The sequence below is a fragment of the Lithobates pipiens genome, unplaced genomic scaffold, assembly GCF_037356315.1.
Source record: "Lithobates pipiens isolate NorthernLeopardFrog02 unplaced genomic scaffold, aLitPip1_a1.2 Scaffold_25, whole genome shotgun sequence".
Classification (NCBI taxonomy): Eukaryota; Metazoa; Chordata; class Amphibia; order Anura; family Ranidae; genus Lithobates; species Lithobates pipiens.
In genome coordinates, this window is record NW_027507787.1 from 51,258,882 (window position 1) to 51,274,075 (window position 15,194).

A 15,194-nucleotide genomic window follows, 5' to 3' on the forward strand; every position below is an offset into this window, starting at 1 on the left:
TACTGAATGATTGCCGGCCCTCCATAATCCCAGTGGCTACTGCAACTGGCTCCCTGCTCTTCTCTCTTTCCTAACACACAGACACAGGGAGGAGCCTTTAGCCAAGTGGATTACATCTAGTGGCATCCATACAGGGGTTCTGAAGGTGGATTCTTACAGTTGTGTGAGCTTGCAGTCATTCCAGGAGTATGGGAGTGCATTATGGTGTTTATTTACTAAAACTGTTCAGTGCATAATCTGGTGAAGCTCTGCTTAGAAACCAATTGGCTTCCAGGTTTTGTCATCAAAGCCTAATTGAACAAGCTGAAATTAGAAGCTGGTTGGTTACTATGCACAGCTGCACCAGCTTTTGCACTCTTCGGTTTTAGGAAATCAATCCCTATGTGTTATTTTACCTGTGCTTAATAAAGAATTTTATTGCCTACTGATGAGATTGGATTGGATAGAAGTAGGTTTTGTGAGTAAGAAATAGTCAATCCTACTACAGGAATTAAGGGCAACTGAATAGAAACTGTAGTATCTCTCAGATTGATGAAAAATACGCCACACATCCACTAAATATAATTGCAGAGTGTACTTAATTTTGGTCAGGAGCCCAGGATATAGTGGAGACTTACCCTTTGAGGTGTCTAGACGTAGAACAAAGGGTAGGTTAAAAATACCCTCGAGGATCATGTTGCCATTTCCAAAACTTCTAGGGTGACAATGGCCATGAGGAAATGCAGCTGCTCCTGGTTGGGAGAATAGAGGTTATTAAGGGTAAATACAAAATTCAGATATTTTAATTTTAAGAGGATACATTTTCCTGGAGTCTAACACTTTGGGACTGAATGAGCGATAAAAAGCAATAAAGGCTGGTTGAAGAGGCCAAACAAGCAAATATATTTGAGGCAATTTAAAGGTGCCTAAGAATGTCAGGAGATCCCGAAGGTTAACAAAATGGAAGACTTGAAGGTAGAAAGGTAAACCCTATCTGTATTTTATCTTCCTAGTTTGCAGGACTTCTGTGAGCATTGCACCTCCAGAGTTTGGCATGAGTGATCCGATATTAGCATAACTGAGCTTTTGTTGAAGAGGATAGAATCTTGGGACCTGACTACATACAATTTCACTTTGTGGAAATGAATCCTGCAAATTGTGTCTCTAGGGTAGGCCGGAATCTGGATTTTTGGGCCTATAGCCCTATGGATACGCTTGATCTCAATATACTCATTTTTGGGTTTCTGCAGCAATTAATTGAATATTGCCATATCAAGGGAGGGTAGATCTTTGACCTTAAACGACTCCGGTAAACCGTGGATTCAAATCGGTTTTCGTTCTTCAAATAGTCTAGCTGATATAGAAGTAGTTGGATTTGGACCTTATGCTCCTGCAAAATGTCATCATGTGTGTTTAGTGTGATGTTAGGTCCTTAGTAGTACAGTGCCTTGCAAAAGGCTTCCAGGTTCCAGTGCTCTCTAGAGTACACAGGCATTTTTGAGAGGCTGCGGGAGCAGGTGAAGAGTCTATCAGAGGCTTGAGGTAAGGGAGATTGGTGGTGTAAGCTCACCAACATGGCTTTACATGTCTTGTGCTGAGAGGAGCGGGGCTGAGCTGGTGCCATTTTTGCATGCTAAATATAAATAAAATTAAGCCCTCTGCACAACTTCCCAATAGTAATAAATGATGGTGAACATAAATGAAACCACCAAATCCACTAAATGTTGCTGCAAGCACTTAATGTGTTCCCACATAAACCCATGAATCAATATAGTTTATAGAGTGCTGCGCTACATACATCTAAACATATATATCCAATATTTGCACATTTATATCCATATAAATGAAAAATCCAATAACGATTATATTTAACTATATGCATGTATCCTGTATGTGGAATGTACACCAAAAAGGTTTATTTAAAGGTACGCTGTGCAATTGAGGGGGTTCCACCACCACTATGATGTCATAAGTCTGATATGCAATTTATATATCCTAAATAAAATATCTTGATCAATTCTTCACCAATTTGATTGATCACTCTTCAGTGGATCCCAGCACAAAATACTCTCCGCACTCAGCTTAACACCCAGACCTACTATAGGTTACTGTGCATTTTCCCCTTTAAGGGATTTCATAAGCCACTCCCCATGATGGGGGATCCCCATTTCCCATGATTATAATACACCTGTGTACTCATTTATATCATTAACCATTTGCCGACCGATGCACGTCGATATACGTCATCACAATGGCAGCGGTGGGCAAATGGGCATACCTATACATCCCCTTTAAGAGCCAGGGGATAGCAGGCACGCAATCCTGCCGTGTATAGTGTGACCGACGGACTCAAAAAATGTTTTTTTTTTTTACATATTTTTGGGGGATATTTATTATAGCAAAAGTAAAAAAGAATGCATTTTTTTTTTTTCAAAATTGTCTCTTTTTTTGTTTATAGTGCAAAAAATAAAAACCGCAGAGGTGATCAAATACCACCAAAAGAAAGCTCTATTTGTGGGGGAAAAAAAAGGATGTCAATGTTGTTTGGGTGTAACGTTGCATGACCGCGCAGTTGTCAGTTAAAGCGACGCAGTGCCGAACCGCAAAAAGTGCTCTGGTCAGGAAGGGGGGTAAAATATTTCGAGGCTGAAGCGCTTAATGCAGATAATAGCAGAATACTGTGTTGGTACAGGGTTTATTTGCCAGACTGCATTCCCACGGAGGTTTGATAAAGTCAGATACCACATGTAGATTGATCCAACCCTCAAAAAGTATGAAATTAATTTGGAATGCTAATCATAGGTAATATTTATATTCATAAATTCTTAAAGCAGAGCTCAACAAGTAAAAATGAAATGAAAACTGTCAGCCCCCCTCCCTGTTTATACTGTGTAATTGCACTGCAATATGACATTCTCTGTGCTGAGCAGTGCTCAGTGTTTATATACAGATTTCATAAAAGATATCTCAATTCTAGCACAAAAAATGCTTGGCAAAGCACAGATCCCTTAAAAGACCCGTAAATGAGAGCCAGTGCTACTTTGGCCTTTGGAGAGTTTCAATGCAGTGAAAACACGGTTTAAAAAAAAAGCTTTCCAAAATAAAAACTCTATGCAACAGGGCTGCCATTGCCAATACTAGAGCCCAGGGTTTTTAAGTCCTGAAGTACAGTGCCATCAAATTGAAATGTAGTGAACAAACGGAAAATACAGTGAGTACTGAGCTATTGTGCCTGTATGCATGGAATCACATTACCAAAGAGATAATAACAAATGGGAAAATGCAACTCCTATACAGATGAGTTTAAATGCCTTCCAGACATGTTCATGCCACACACTTGGTAGATGATTTGTGGTTAGTGCATTCATGGCAACGTACAACGGGGACTAATCCACATAACATAATTCCACGGAGTATTTAGCTTGATCGACTGCCAGGTGCTATTTGTTGCCTGCAGTTTGTGGCACACCGCAGTAGGACCTCCCACAGTCTTCTAACAGGAAGTAACAATGAAATGCTCCTAGTGCTTACATTTTTCTTGTTATATAAAATATAGCCCCAAATTCTATGGTCTTATCTAGTGTATGATTATTAAATAATTTGTGTAATTGTTACTAGATTAAGGAACGCGTGTGCACGTTTTACAAGACTAAAGCATTCCAGATTTAAAAATCCTGCTAAATAAATGTGAAATGAATAAAGGTGTCCAAACGCTGCCCATTACACTCTTGTAGACCACAGCGGGGAATTGTCTGACATTCAGTAAATGTTCTGGGAAGAGTCAGCAATTTTATGTACATCAGCTCTCTTTTCATCACATTTATTATTTCTATGTTTTTTCTATTTAATGAAAACCTCTGTAACTTGACCTACACTTTTGTCCAAGGAACAGCTTCTATATTTCACCCAAATTGCCTTTTATCCATCATGCTCATGGTCTTGCAGGTCTTTTCCTGTTCATCTCTCATAATTTAGTTCTGCACTCTATATACTGTAGCTATATTATTATATTTAGTCATATCTTTACTGCAACTTGTAGTATTGCCTTTCCTCTCATTATTGAACCTTGTTACAGGTGGTTAAGGCCCCATTTACATTATTGTGTAGAGGGAACAAGCGTGATTTTTACGCGTTTCTGTGTGTCGCATAGGATAGCCCATTTACTTGAATTGGCTGCCCTATGCATGTTTGTAACAGGAAAATAAGCTCCTGCTCCTTTTTAGGTGAGAAGATTTGCATGATTTTTAAAAGCACGATTAGCTGTGATGGCTGTGTGATCATTGAGGTAGAAACGCATCACATTTGGCTTGCAGTTGAAGGATAAAGGCACCCAAATGCGCGCCATGCTTTGTGCTATGATTGCTGTGCGATTTATCTTTCAGTGGCATCCTAAATACAGTGCATTCTGTTGCAATTGTTGTGGGACAGAATTGTATGGTAATGATGGAAAATCGCACCTTTAAAAATCACATGAAGCTTCTTACCTGAAAAGCAGAAGCTTCTTTTGAGGCGACAAACATGCATAAGGCAGCCCATGCAACTGAATGGGTTGTCCTATGCGACATGCAGAATTGCATGAAAATTGTGCTGTCAAAATTGTTTCCACTATGCGATAATGTGAATGGAGTCTTCAACATATTTTAAATAGTTGTTATATATTTTTTTTGTAATGATACACAGTATGCTTTAGATATATCTGGGCAAAAATTATTTTATTGCCCTGTATACACTGTGCAACATGATCTTCTCTGCAATAAACTACTTTCACACTGAGGTGATTTACAGGCACTACAGTGGTAAAAATAGCGACTGTATAGCACCTGTAAAGCACCTCTCCTGTGTCTCCAATGTGAGCGGTGCGCTTGCAGGATGGTCAAGAATGTCCTGCAAGCCACATCTTTGCAGCACTATAGGAGCGGTGTATTTACCGCTCCTAAAGCGCCCCTTCCCATTGAAAATGGGGCAGCGCCACAAACCTGCCTGCAAAGCACTGCTGCACTAGCCACTAGCGGCCCTAATAGCACCGCCCGCTATAACGACGGTAAAGCGGCGCTAAAAATAGAGACGATTTACCACTGACACCCGTCCGCCCCAGTGTAAAAGTAGCCTAAATCTTTTGTAAGTAAAAATCTTTTTTAAAAAGTCATAAATTACGTACTAGTTTGTAGACCAGTTGATACCACAAGGTGGCATCAGAATAAACTCGTTATTTCACATCCTTGAAGGAAAAAGCATAGTTTGCACTTAATGGCTCAATTCCATAGTTCAGCATAAACTGGATCAAGATAATGGACTTCTTTCAATGAGCAACTTGAAACATTTTGTTGCAATTGTTAGTTACATTTTTATAATTATCTCTACAAAACCAATACATCTTAATGAATGTTTTCATGCTAAAACAATTCTTATAATACTCCAACAGTTAATACATGTCTTATATGGATTTCTGAGCACTTTTTCAGTGTTAATAAGACAACACTTTGCCATATCTATCCAATGTTTCAGGTAGTGATGAAGATTGTTCAGTTACTGCCTGATGGACACAAAATAAAGAAAGAAGTAGATATGGCGCTTGATGCTGTCAGTGAAACCATGACTCCTATGCATTATCACTTACGGGAGATCATTATATGCGCTTACAGACAGGTAAGTAACTATTATACCTTCAAGTGTACCAAAATGTGATCCACACATTGAAGTCAATCAGTTTCTTGCTTAATCATAATAATGAAATGTCCAGAAAACTAAGATGTGTGAAAGTATAAAAGTAAGCTTTGTTGTGTCTGCTCATGATGCAGAAATATATCTTCACATTTGATCGCCGTCCTTCGTGTAATCACTCTACTGGTGATTCAAATCGAACAAGTTTTTAAGCACAGTTTTCGTTACACAGTGGGGTTTTGCAGTTTACCTGTAGATTTATCCAAAAATATAATCAAAGGGGTGTTCCAGAAAAAAAAAAAAAGGACACGTACCTGTCCAGGGGGCTCGCGATGTCACCCCCCCCCCCTCCCCTGAAGGCCGATACATCCCTCATATTGTGTCCCGGCGCTGCCATCCTCACTAAGGGAAACAGGCAGTGGAGCCTTGCAGCTTCACTGCCCATTCCTTACTGCGCATGCGTGAGTCGAGAGGCGCTTTGTGAATGGGGTGTGCTGTGTTTTGGGACACACACAGTTCCCAGAACACAGCGCGCCGCATTCCCCAAAAGACAACACGAGGAGGAGAAGACTGAAGATCACTGTGGAGTAGGAAGAGGCAGTTTAGGAAGATCTACCTAGCAGCAGGGGTTTCTGGTAAGTAAAAAAAAATATTTTTCAAATTATTATTATTATTTTTTTAAGAATATTAATGCTATTAATGCTATACATTTTTTAAGGTGGCCCTCCACTTTAAAATGATTGTAAAGTCAAAATTATTTATTTTTAATAGCAAACATGATATACTTTTTACCTGCTCTGTGCAATGGAATTGCACAGAGCAGCACAGATCCTCTTCTTTTCGAGTCCCTGGCCAACAGTCGTGGCTCCCTCTCTTCTCATGTGCCACCATAGGAAACCACTTCCCATTTTGGCAACTCTGCAGGCTTGATCTCGAGCCATGGTGCCTACATCTATAGACACAGACAGCAAGGCTTGACCCGCCCCCCTCCCCTGCTCCTTCATCACAGGATTTGACTGACAGCACATGACTGACTTTATATGAAATATGAAACGAAAGCTGACTGACCGAGCTAAAACCTTATTTTTGTAAATCATGACAGAACTTTGTTGTGTGAACATGGGCAATATTCGTACATTAGGTATATTTGGGCAGATAAAATCCATCATTGTTTAGAAATTAATAAGCAGAAAATATTCTAAGAGAAAAATTTCAGGTCTTAGGTCTTATTCACATAGGCATTTTACTTGCGCACGTGTATTTTTCAAAACATAACATGTTACATTTCAAAAAATGCACTTGTACACATGTGCACTCAAATGCCAGGGCCAGTGTGTACACATACACTGCATGTTTAATAATGCACTCCTATGGGCAAAAATACACTGTAGCTATGGCTCCCAGGCACTACAACAGATATATTTTACACTGCACTGTTCAAGAGGCCTAAGGGTACATGCACACTGACTAAAACTTTTTTTTTTATTCCTAGCATAAATCTTCTCGGTTCTTTCCCATGCCCAGGCAGCTTCATGTGCTACATAAAGCCTGTGATGGCCGTACACACCTATCCTCTTATACATGCTGATGCTTCTTTGCATCAGTGTTTACCAGCACATGCATATCCACTGTCCAATCGTTTTTCTAAACATGAAGGTTTTGCATTCAGGAAAATAATCAGACGAACATACGTGGGTAAACACTAATGCAAAAAGTATCAGTGTTTACAAGCGTATGGCCTTGTACATCAATTAAGTTAAGTGGCATGCTGTACGCAACACGTGCGGCTCTCCAACCGCAGGAAATTTACGTTGGGCGTAAAAAATGCATTTTCAATCCATGTGCATTAGCTGTTATGGTAGTAATTATTAGGGGTTACATTGGTGCTTAACCAACTACACTGGTGCAATAAAGCTTTTTTCAAGGTTGTTTATGGCTGCAGGGAATTGCACATATTTTTTTATATGTTCTCAGAAAGCAAAGCCTCATATATGAACAATACTGTATACATTTACACTGTATGTCATGAAAGGTAGATGTATGGTATTGACTGCATTCCCATGATTTCAAGTAACATGAGCTGATTCTCATTAGCTGGTAGTTAGTGGCACTGCTCTAAGCGTAGCCAATGCACACAATTCAGGGACACCTGTTGGAAATATGCTGTATGAGTCATGGCTCTTAACTGATCATGAAAATTGGTCTGTATTATAACTCATACTTGCTATATGAAAAATGAACAGGTGGTCTGGAATAATTCTCTGAAAATCCAGTAAAAGCTGGCCGAATGACTGCTTCTTGGATACTGACAGATGTTTAATGCAAATTATCTGATGTCTGGCAGGGCATTGGGTATAGGCTAAGAGTTGTACCTTTGCAATGAAATAGCCATGAAGTTCTGTAACCAATTACAGCAAACCGTAGCGAACGAATGCATAATAATTATTACTTTGCATGGGGCACAAATGATTATAACAGCATATCAACAATCGCACTTTAAAATTGTGGTGAGGTGCCAAACTTTCTAATGGGTCCCAGTTAATGATGCTAAGCAGATATGATATCGTGCATTACTGTTTTCACAACATGCTCTGACTTCCTTATGAACATGACAAGGAAAAAGGTACGCTTCTGGACATCTAATATCTTGAATTAGAAGCCTTCATGTAAAAACCACAGTGGCGCATTTTCAAAACAGCCTACTTTGGTTGGCACAGTGAAGAATTGTATGTTGGTTTTCAGCATCAGGAGCCCAAGCACATTATTTCCTAGTGTGAGACTTTCGGCACTGAAAACAAGTAAATGAATTGTACTAAGCTATGCTGGCCTCAAATCTGTTCTTAACCCTCTTTTCTTAAACCCTTGCACTCAACCTACCCCCTAACGCAGACTTTTAGCCTGTATACGAACATCCCTAAATGTAACATTAAGCTACACTTTTAACACTGTACTTTATAAAGTAAGGCATCCTGTCATGAATAAATATAAGAGCTGCTATTGCTCATTTGTTTTTACTATAAATTGCTAGTGATGTGGCTGTTATGTTGTTATTTTTTATGATATTGAGCTACAGACGCAGAACAAGTAGGATTCATAACTTTACAGCGACTTGGTGGATTAGCAAAAGGGCCAACCCCCTTATCCCCTTATTTCTTTCATGACAGTTTCACTCTTACTTTTACTCGCTAACCCATAATCTACCAGTATTTAACACCTACAACAGCATACTTACCCTATTAGGAGCCTGAGGCGTTGACGCTGAAAGTTAACAGTCATGTGCCAAGTAGTGATGGACGAACGTTTCGCCCGGCGGTCGTTTCGCGGCGAATTTCCGACATTCGCGGTCCGCACGTTCGAACGCCTTTTTTCCGTCGTTCGCCGCGGCGGACTTACGTGTTTAATGTATACAAGAACTTTAACCTTTGGTGACACGTTTATCATGTGATACAGGACAGCCAATTGAGACATGACAGCACATGGACACTTGGACATTCCCCCTAACCTATAAATACACCCGATCCGGTGGCCATTTTACATTCTTTCTTCTGTTACGATAGGGACAGGTTCCTGTGTGGAGTAGGGAGAGATAAACCACTAGCTATTTGGTACACAAAAGTTCTTTTCAGGACTGGTATAGGTGTTAGGTGTTGATAGGTTTGCTGTGCTGCTGATTCTTGCAGCAGCCTGAGTGTCTTTTGTTAGTTTAGAGAAAGGGAAAGGACGGTGTATGCTACAGGGACAGCCAGATTAGTCTTTCATCATCATCATCATCATCATCATCATTAGCTGTTACTATCAAGGTCCACAAAAGAGCTGTTCCAGTAACCACTAATCGTTCTCTTTTTTTGCCAATTTGTATAGGGACAGGAAGGAAGCAGTGTTGTCAGGCAGTGAGGGTAATTTTAAAGACTTGCTGTTATTATTAGTTCCACAAAGGTTCTTTTCAGGACTGGTATCAGTGGTACAGTAATAGGCTTGTACATGTATAATATTCTTTCTTCCAAATATAGAAAGGATATTATACTTGACTGCTGCCCTTCTGCTGCAGTCTGCTAAACATTCACAACTCACTTGTTCCACAAAAGTTCTTATAAGGACTGGTAACTTGGTATAGGGTGCTACGGTACATAGGCTTGAGTGCGGTACAGTCTGCTGTTCTGTAAGGACCGCTATCGGTCCACAATAGATAGGGTTGACGTGCACCACTGCTGACCGCTGCCCTATACTGCAGCAGTCCTTCAGCGGTATAGGGACTGACGTACAGTCTGCTAATCACTAACACACAACCTGCTTGTTCCACAAAAGTTCTTATAAGGACTGGTAACTTGGTATAGGGTGCTACGGTACATAGGCTTGAGTGCGGTACAGTCTGCTGTTCTGTAAGGACCGCTATCGGTCCACAATAGATAGGGTTGACGTGCACCACTGCTGACCGCTGCCCTATACTGCAGCAGTCCTTCAGCGGTATAGGGACTGACGTACAGTCTGCTAATCACTAACACACAACCTGCTTGTTCCACAAAAGTTCTTATAAGGACTGGTAACTTGGTATAGGGTGCTACGGTACATAGGCTTGAGTGCGGTACAGTCTGCTGTTCTGTAAGGACCGCTATCGGTCCACAATAGATAGGGTTGACGTGCACCACTGCTGACCGCTGCCCTATACTGCAGCAGTCCTTCAGCGGTATAGGGACTGACGTACAGTCTGCTAATCACTAACACACAACCTGCTTGTTCCACAAAAGTTCTTATAAGGACTGGTAACTTGGTATAGGGTGCTACGGTACATAGGCTTGAGTGCGGTACAGTCTGCTGTTCTGTAAGGACCGCTATCGGTCCACAATAGATAGGGTTGACGTGCACCACTGCTGACCGCTGCCCTATACTGCAGCAGTCCTTCAGCGGTATAGGGACTGACGTACAGTCTGCTAAACACTAATACACAACCTGCTTGGTCCACAAAAGTTCTTATAAGGACTGGTAACTTGGTATAGGGTGCTACGGTACATAGGCTTGAGTGCGGTACAGTCTGCTGTTCTGTAAGGACCGCTATCGGTCCACAATAGATAGGGTTGACGTGCACCACTGCTGACTGCTGCCCTATACTGCAGCAGTCCTTCATCGGTATAGGGACTAAGAGTTTTGTCACAGGGTCATTTAAAAAATGACAGGCAGAGGAAGAGGCAGGCCCTTCCGCAGGGGTGGTAGGGGTAGGGCAGGAGCAACAGGCTTGAGCCAAAGTGGGAAGTTGCAGAAGGTGCGTTCAATTACTTTAAAGGATGCACCAGACTTGGTTGAGTGGCTCGCTCAGCCTTACTCTTCTGCACCCTCCTCATCCTCTCGATCTGCACCCTCTTCTTCACTCTCTGCTATGTGCACCCCCAAAGACACTACCACCAACAACACGACCACCACCACCACCACCACATACCTTCCGCTTGAGTCACTGGAATTATTTTCCGATCCATATCAAGAGGACATTTCTGATGCGCAGCCACTCTTGGTATTGGATCAGGAAGAGGAGGTAGCAACAAGCGCTACTCAGCAGTCTGACGACAGTACCCAGATCAGCCCAAGGAGGAGGTTGGTCCCCGGTGTTGCTGCCTACTCCGAGATCTCTACTTATAGCGGTGGGGAAGGTGACGTTGATGATGACGTGTCTAGTGATGTCACGTGGGTGCCCACAAGAGAGGAAGAGGAGGGGAGTTCAGAGGGAGATATGGACCAGCAGATAGGGAGGAGAAGCAGGAATAACTTACATTGCACAGGAGGGACAAAGCAGACTGCAAATGTATCAGGAGCGAGTCATCGACCATGTACGGTCACATCTGGCGCTCCCAGGACACCGGCACATGGCTCCGCAGTGTGGGCTTTTTTTAACGTGTCCGCTGCTGACAATAGCGTTGCCATCTGCAATCTTTGCAGTCAACGCGTTAGTCGCGGTAAGCCCAATACTCACCTAGGGACGACCGCCTTAAGAAGGCACATGAGCAGCCATCACCGAGCCCAGTGGGAGCAACGGAACACACAAAGCCACACTGCAGGCTCTCACCGTCCAGCCTCGTCTTCTACTTCTCCTTCTCCTCTCTCCTCACAATTGTCCTCCACTCCACCTTCCATCACGCCAAGCTCACATTTTTCTGCAAAAAGGCAGGCTTCCGTGGGCCTAATGTTTGAGCGTAAAAAAATGATGACGCCGGATAACCCTCTTGCCCAACGGTTGGCGGCTGGCTTGTCAGAACTCATAGCCCGCCAACTACTGCCATATAAACTGGTGGACTCGGAGGCCTTTCGCAAATTTGTGGCCATTGGAACACCACAATGGAAGGTCCCAGGAAGGAAGTATTTCTCAGAGAAGGGCATCCCAGAGCTATATGGCCATGTTCAGCGGCAAGTGAATGTATCTCTGGCACACAGTGTCGGTGCCAAGATACATCTGACCACAGACACGTGGTCTAGCAAACACGGGCAGGGAAGGTATATCAGTTTTACTGCCCACTGGGTGAACCTTCTGACGGCCGTCAAGCATGTAACCCGTGGCACCCGTGTAGATTTGGTTTTACCGCCACGGATTGCATGCAGGCCTGACTCTTCTTCTCCTCCTCCTACTCCATCCTCCTCCCTCTCCTCCTCAGCTGCCTCCTCCTTTTCCGCTGCTAGCGTCTCTTCCGCTGCACCGCCCAAGCTCCCCAGAACCTATTCCACATGCCAGGTGAGACGTTGCCATGCCGTGCTGCGTCTGTTGTGCCTGGAAGCAAAGAGCCACACTGGCCCGGCACTCCTTTCAGCTTTGCGTTCACAGGCAGATGAGTGGCTAACACCGCTCAATTTGACAGTTGGTAAAGTGGTGTGTGACAACGGTGCCAATCTGCTTAGCGCATTGAAACAGGGCAAAATCACGCACGTGCCGTGCATGGCACACGTCTTAAACTTGGTCGTGCAGCGATTCCTTGTCAAATACCCTGGGGTCCAGGACATCTTGCGGCAGGCAAGGAAAATCTCGGCCCATTTCAGAAGATCTTACACGGCCATGGCTCGCCTTGCTGACATTCAGCGGCGACACCATCTGCCGGTCAGACGTCTTATTTGCGATTGCCCGACGCGATGGAACTCAACCTTCTATATGCTTGATAGGCTGCTCCAGCAGAAACGTGCAGTTAACGTCTACCTGTATGAACTCTGCGAAAGAAACGGTTCTGGGGAGCTGGGTTTTTTTTCACCGCGCCAGTGGCTGCTCATGCGCGACACATGCAGACTTCTGCGGCCATTTGAGGAGATCACCAAACTGGTCAGTCGCAGCCATGGCGCCATCAGTGACATGGTACCTTATGCCTTCTTTCTGGAGCGTGCATTGCGTCGTGTCATTGATCAGGCTGTGGAGGAGCAGGAGCGGGAAGATGAGGAAGTCGCAATGCTGGATGAATTCCCAGGGGGGGCTACTCTATCTGAGACAAGTCAACAACAGGAGTCTGATGAGGAGTCAGAGGAGGATGGTGCCGGGGCGGATGAGCAGGAGCAAGAAGAGCATGCTTTAAACCTTTCTGGGATCCCTGTTGTGCGAGGATGGGGAGAGGAGAATGAAGAGGACGACATTATCCTGGATGATGAGCAGGAGCCAGGCCACCACACCGCTTCCACTTTAGTGCAAATGGGGGCCTTCATGCTCCAGTGTTTTAATAGGGACCCCCGTATAAAAAGCATGAGGGTCAAGGACCAGTACTGGGTGGCAACGTACTTAGACCCCCGGTACAAACACAAAATGGCGGAAATGTTACCGCCGTCGCAGAGGGCTGTCAGAATGCAGCACTTCCAGGCCTTGCTTCGAGAAATGCTGCATTCTGCTTTTGCGTGCGCTGGCAGAGGAGCAATTCCCACTCCCAGAGAAGGATTTGCGGGTACCAATCCAACAGCGCCTGCAAGAAGAGGCCGGTTTGAAGATGTGTTGGTGACTTCGGATATGAGGTCATTCTTTCAGCCGACCCATCGACAGGTGTCATCCGGATCCAGCATCAGGGAACGCCTAGACCGTCAGGTGTCCGACTACATTGGGTTAACGGCCGATGTGGACGCTCTGAGGAGTGATGAACCCCTAGACTACTGGGTGGGCAGGCTTGACCTCTGGCCAGAGCTTGCCCAATTTGCAATCGAACTGTTGGCTTGCCCCTCATCCAGTGTCCTGTCCGAAAGGACGTTCAGCGCAGCAGGGGGGATTGTGACCGATAAGCGTACTCGCCTAGCTCACGACAGTGTTAACTACCTCACATTTCTAAAAATGAATGAGGCATGGATCTCGGAGGAATTCAACACATGTGACCAGTAGACCATGTATATGTCTATAAACTATTTTTTTAATCAAGCACACAGACCTTCTTAATTCATTTGGCTCACTTCCTTGACCCAAAAAAGCACACCGTACTATATGCCCCTACCCTCCTCTTTGAAGAGGTTGAGCGGTGTCATATTTCTACTGGGGCTGCTTATGATATCCCTGTGCTGTGCTGACTTCCTCCTGGGGGTTCTTATTATGAAGGGATCACACTATCCCTGTGCTGTGCTGACTTCCTCCTGGGGGTTCTTATTATGAGGGGATCACACCATCCCTGTGCTGTGCTGACTTCCTCCTGGGGCTGCTTACGGTGCTGCTGTCAGTGCTGTATGTCACGGTGCTGCTGTCAGCGCTGTATGTCACGGTGCTGCTGTCAGCGCTGTATGTCACGGTGCTGCTGTCAGCGCTGTATGTCACGGTGCTGCTGTCAGCGCTGTATGTCACGGTGCTGCTGTCAGCGCTGTATGTCACGGTGCTGCTGTCAGCGCTGTATGTCACGGTGCTGCTGTCAGCGCTGTATGTCACGGTGCTGCTGTCAGTGCTCTGTATTACGGTGCTGCTGTCAGATGCCTCTATCACGGTGCATGTGTCATTCCGGTATGTCACGCTGCTGGTGATCATCTCCTGCACCCTCTTCTTTGCCTACCCTGGTCCCTGACCTTCCCTCTCCTCCATTGCCTTCATTAGCTCCATAGTCCTGAATTGTTAGAACAATTTCCCAAATAAAATAAAAATGCTTGTAGTTATCGATCCCAAATTCACCTCATACATGTATTATGTCATTGTCCAGATGGTGGGACTACGTTTTACCCCCTAATAATTACCACGTGGCCGCAAATTCGACATGAAGGTTTGCAAAGTTCGCCTCCCATTGAAGTCAATGGGGCCCGCGGCGAACGTTCGGTTTCGCGAACGTTTGGGTCCGTTCGCATTTCGCTTTCGCGAAACGTCCCGTCGGAAGTTCGTCCATCACTAGTGCCAAGATCCAACAACACTGGAAACTCGTGATTTGTCAAAGAAGAGAGCCTTGTTTTATCCTTATCTACTAACGGAAGTCAAATAGTAATGATGGATTTCAAAGCTTTTGCAGTTCGCGCTTTGCTACCTGAAACTGCTCTAAGTGATAATACAAAAGTTACTTCCAGGTTTAGGCTCTTACTTTCCAATTTATTCTGATTAAATATTTTGGTAGGGCAATGAACACAATGAAGCTTTATTACAACTTTCC

At 44.0% G+C, this 15,194-nt stretch overlaps 1 protein-coding gene across 2 annotated transcripts in view; it reads left to right on the forward strand.

Moving 5' to 3' along the window:
• The window catches only part of PALD1 (phosphatase domain containing paladin 1), a 433,254-nt gene that overhangs the window by 277,816 nt on the left and 140,244 nt on the right, over positions 1 to 15,194 (forward strand). For both annotated transcript variants that reach the window (XM_077454432.1, XM_077454433.1), the window contains one exon: positions 5,485 to 5,625. In XM_077454432.1, the coding sequence (XP_077310558.1) occupies positions 5,485 to 5,625 (141 nt within the window). The remainder of the gene's footprint in view (positions 1 to 5,484; positions 5,626 to 15,194) is intronic.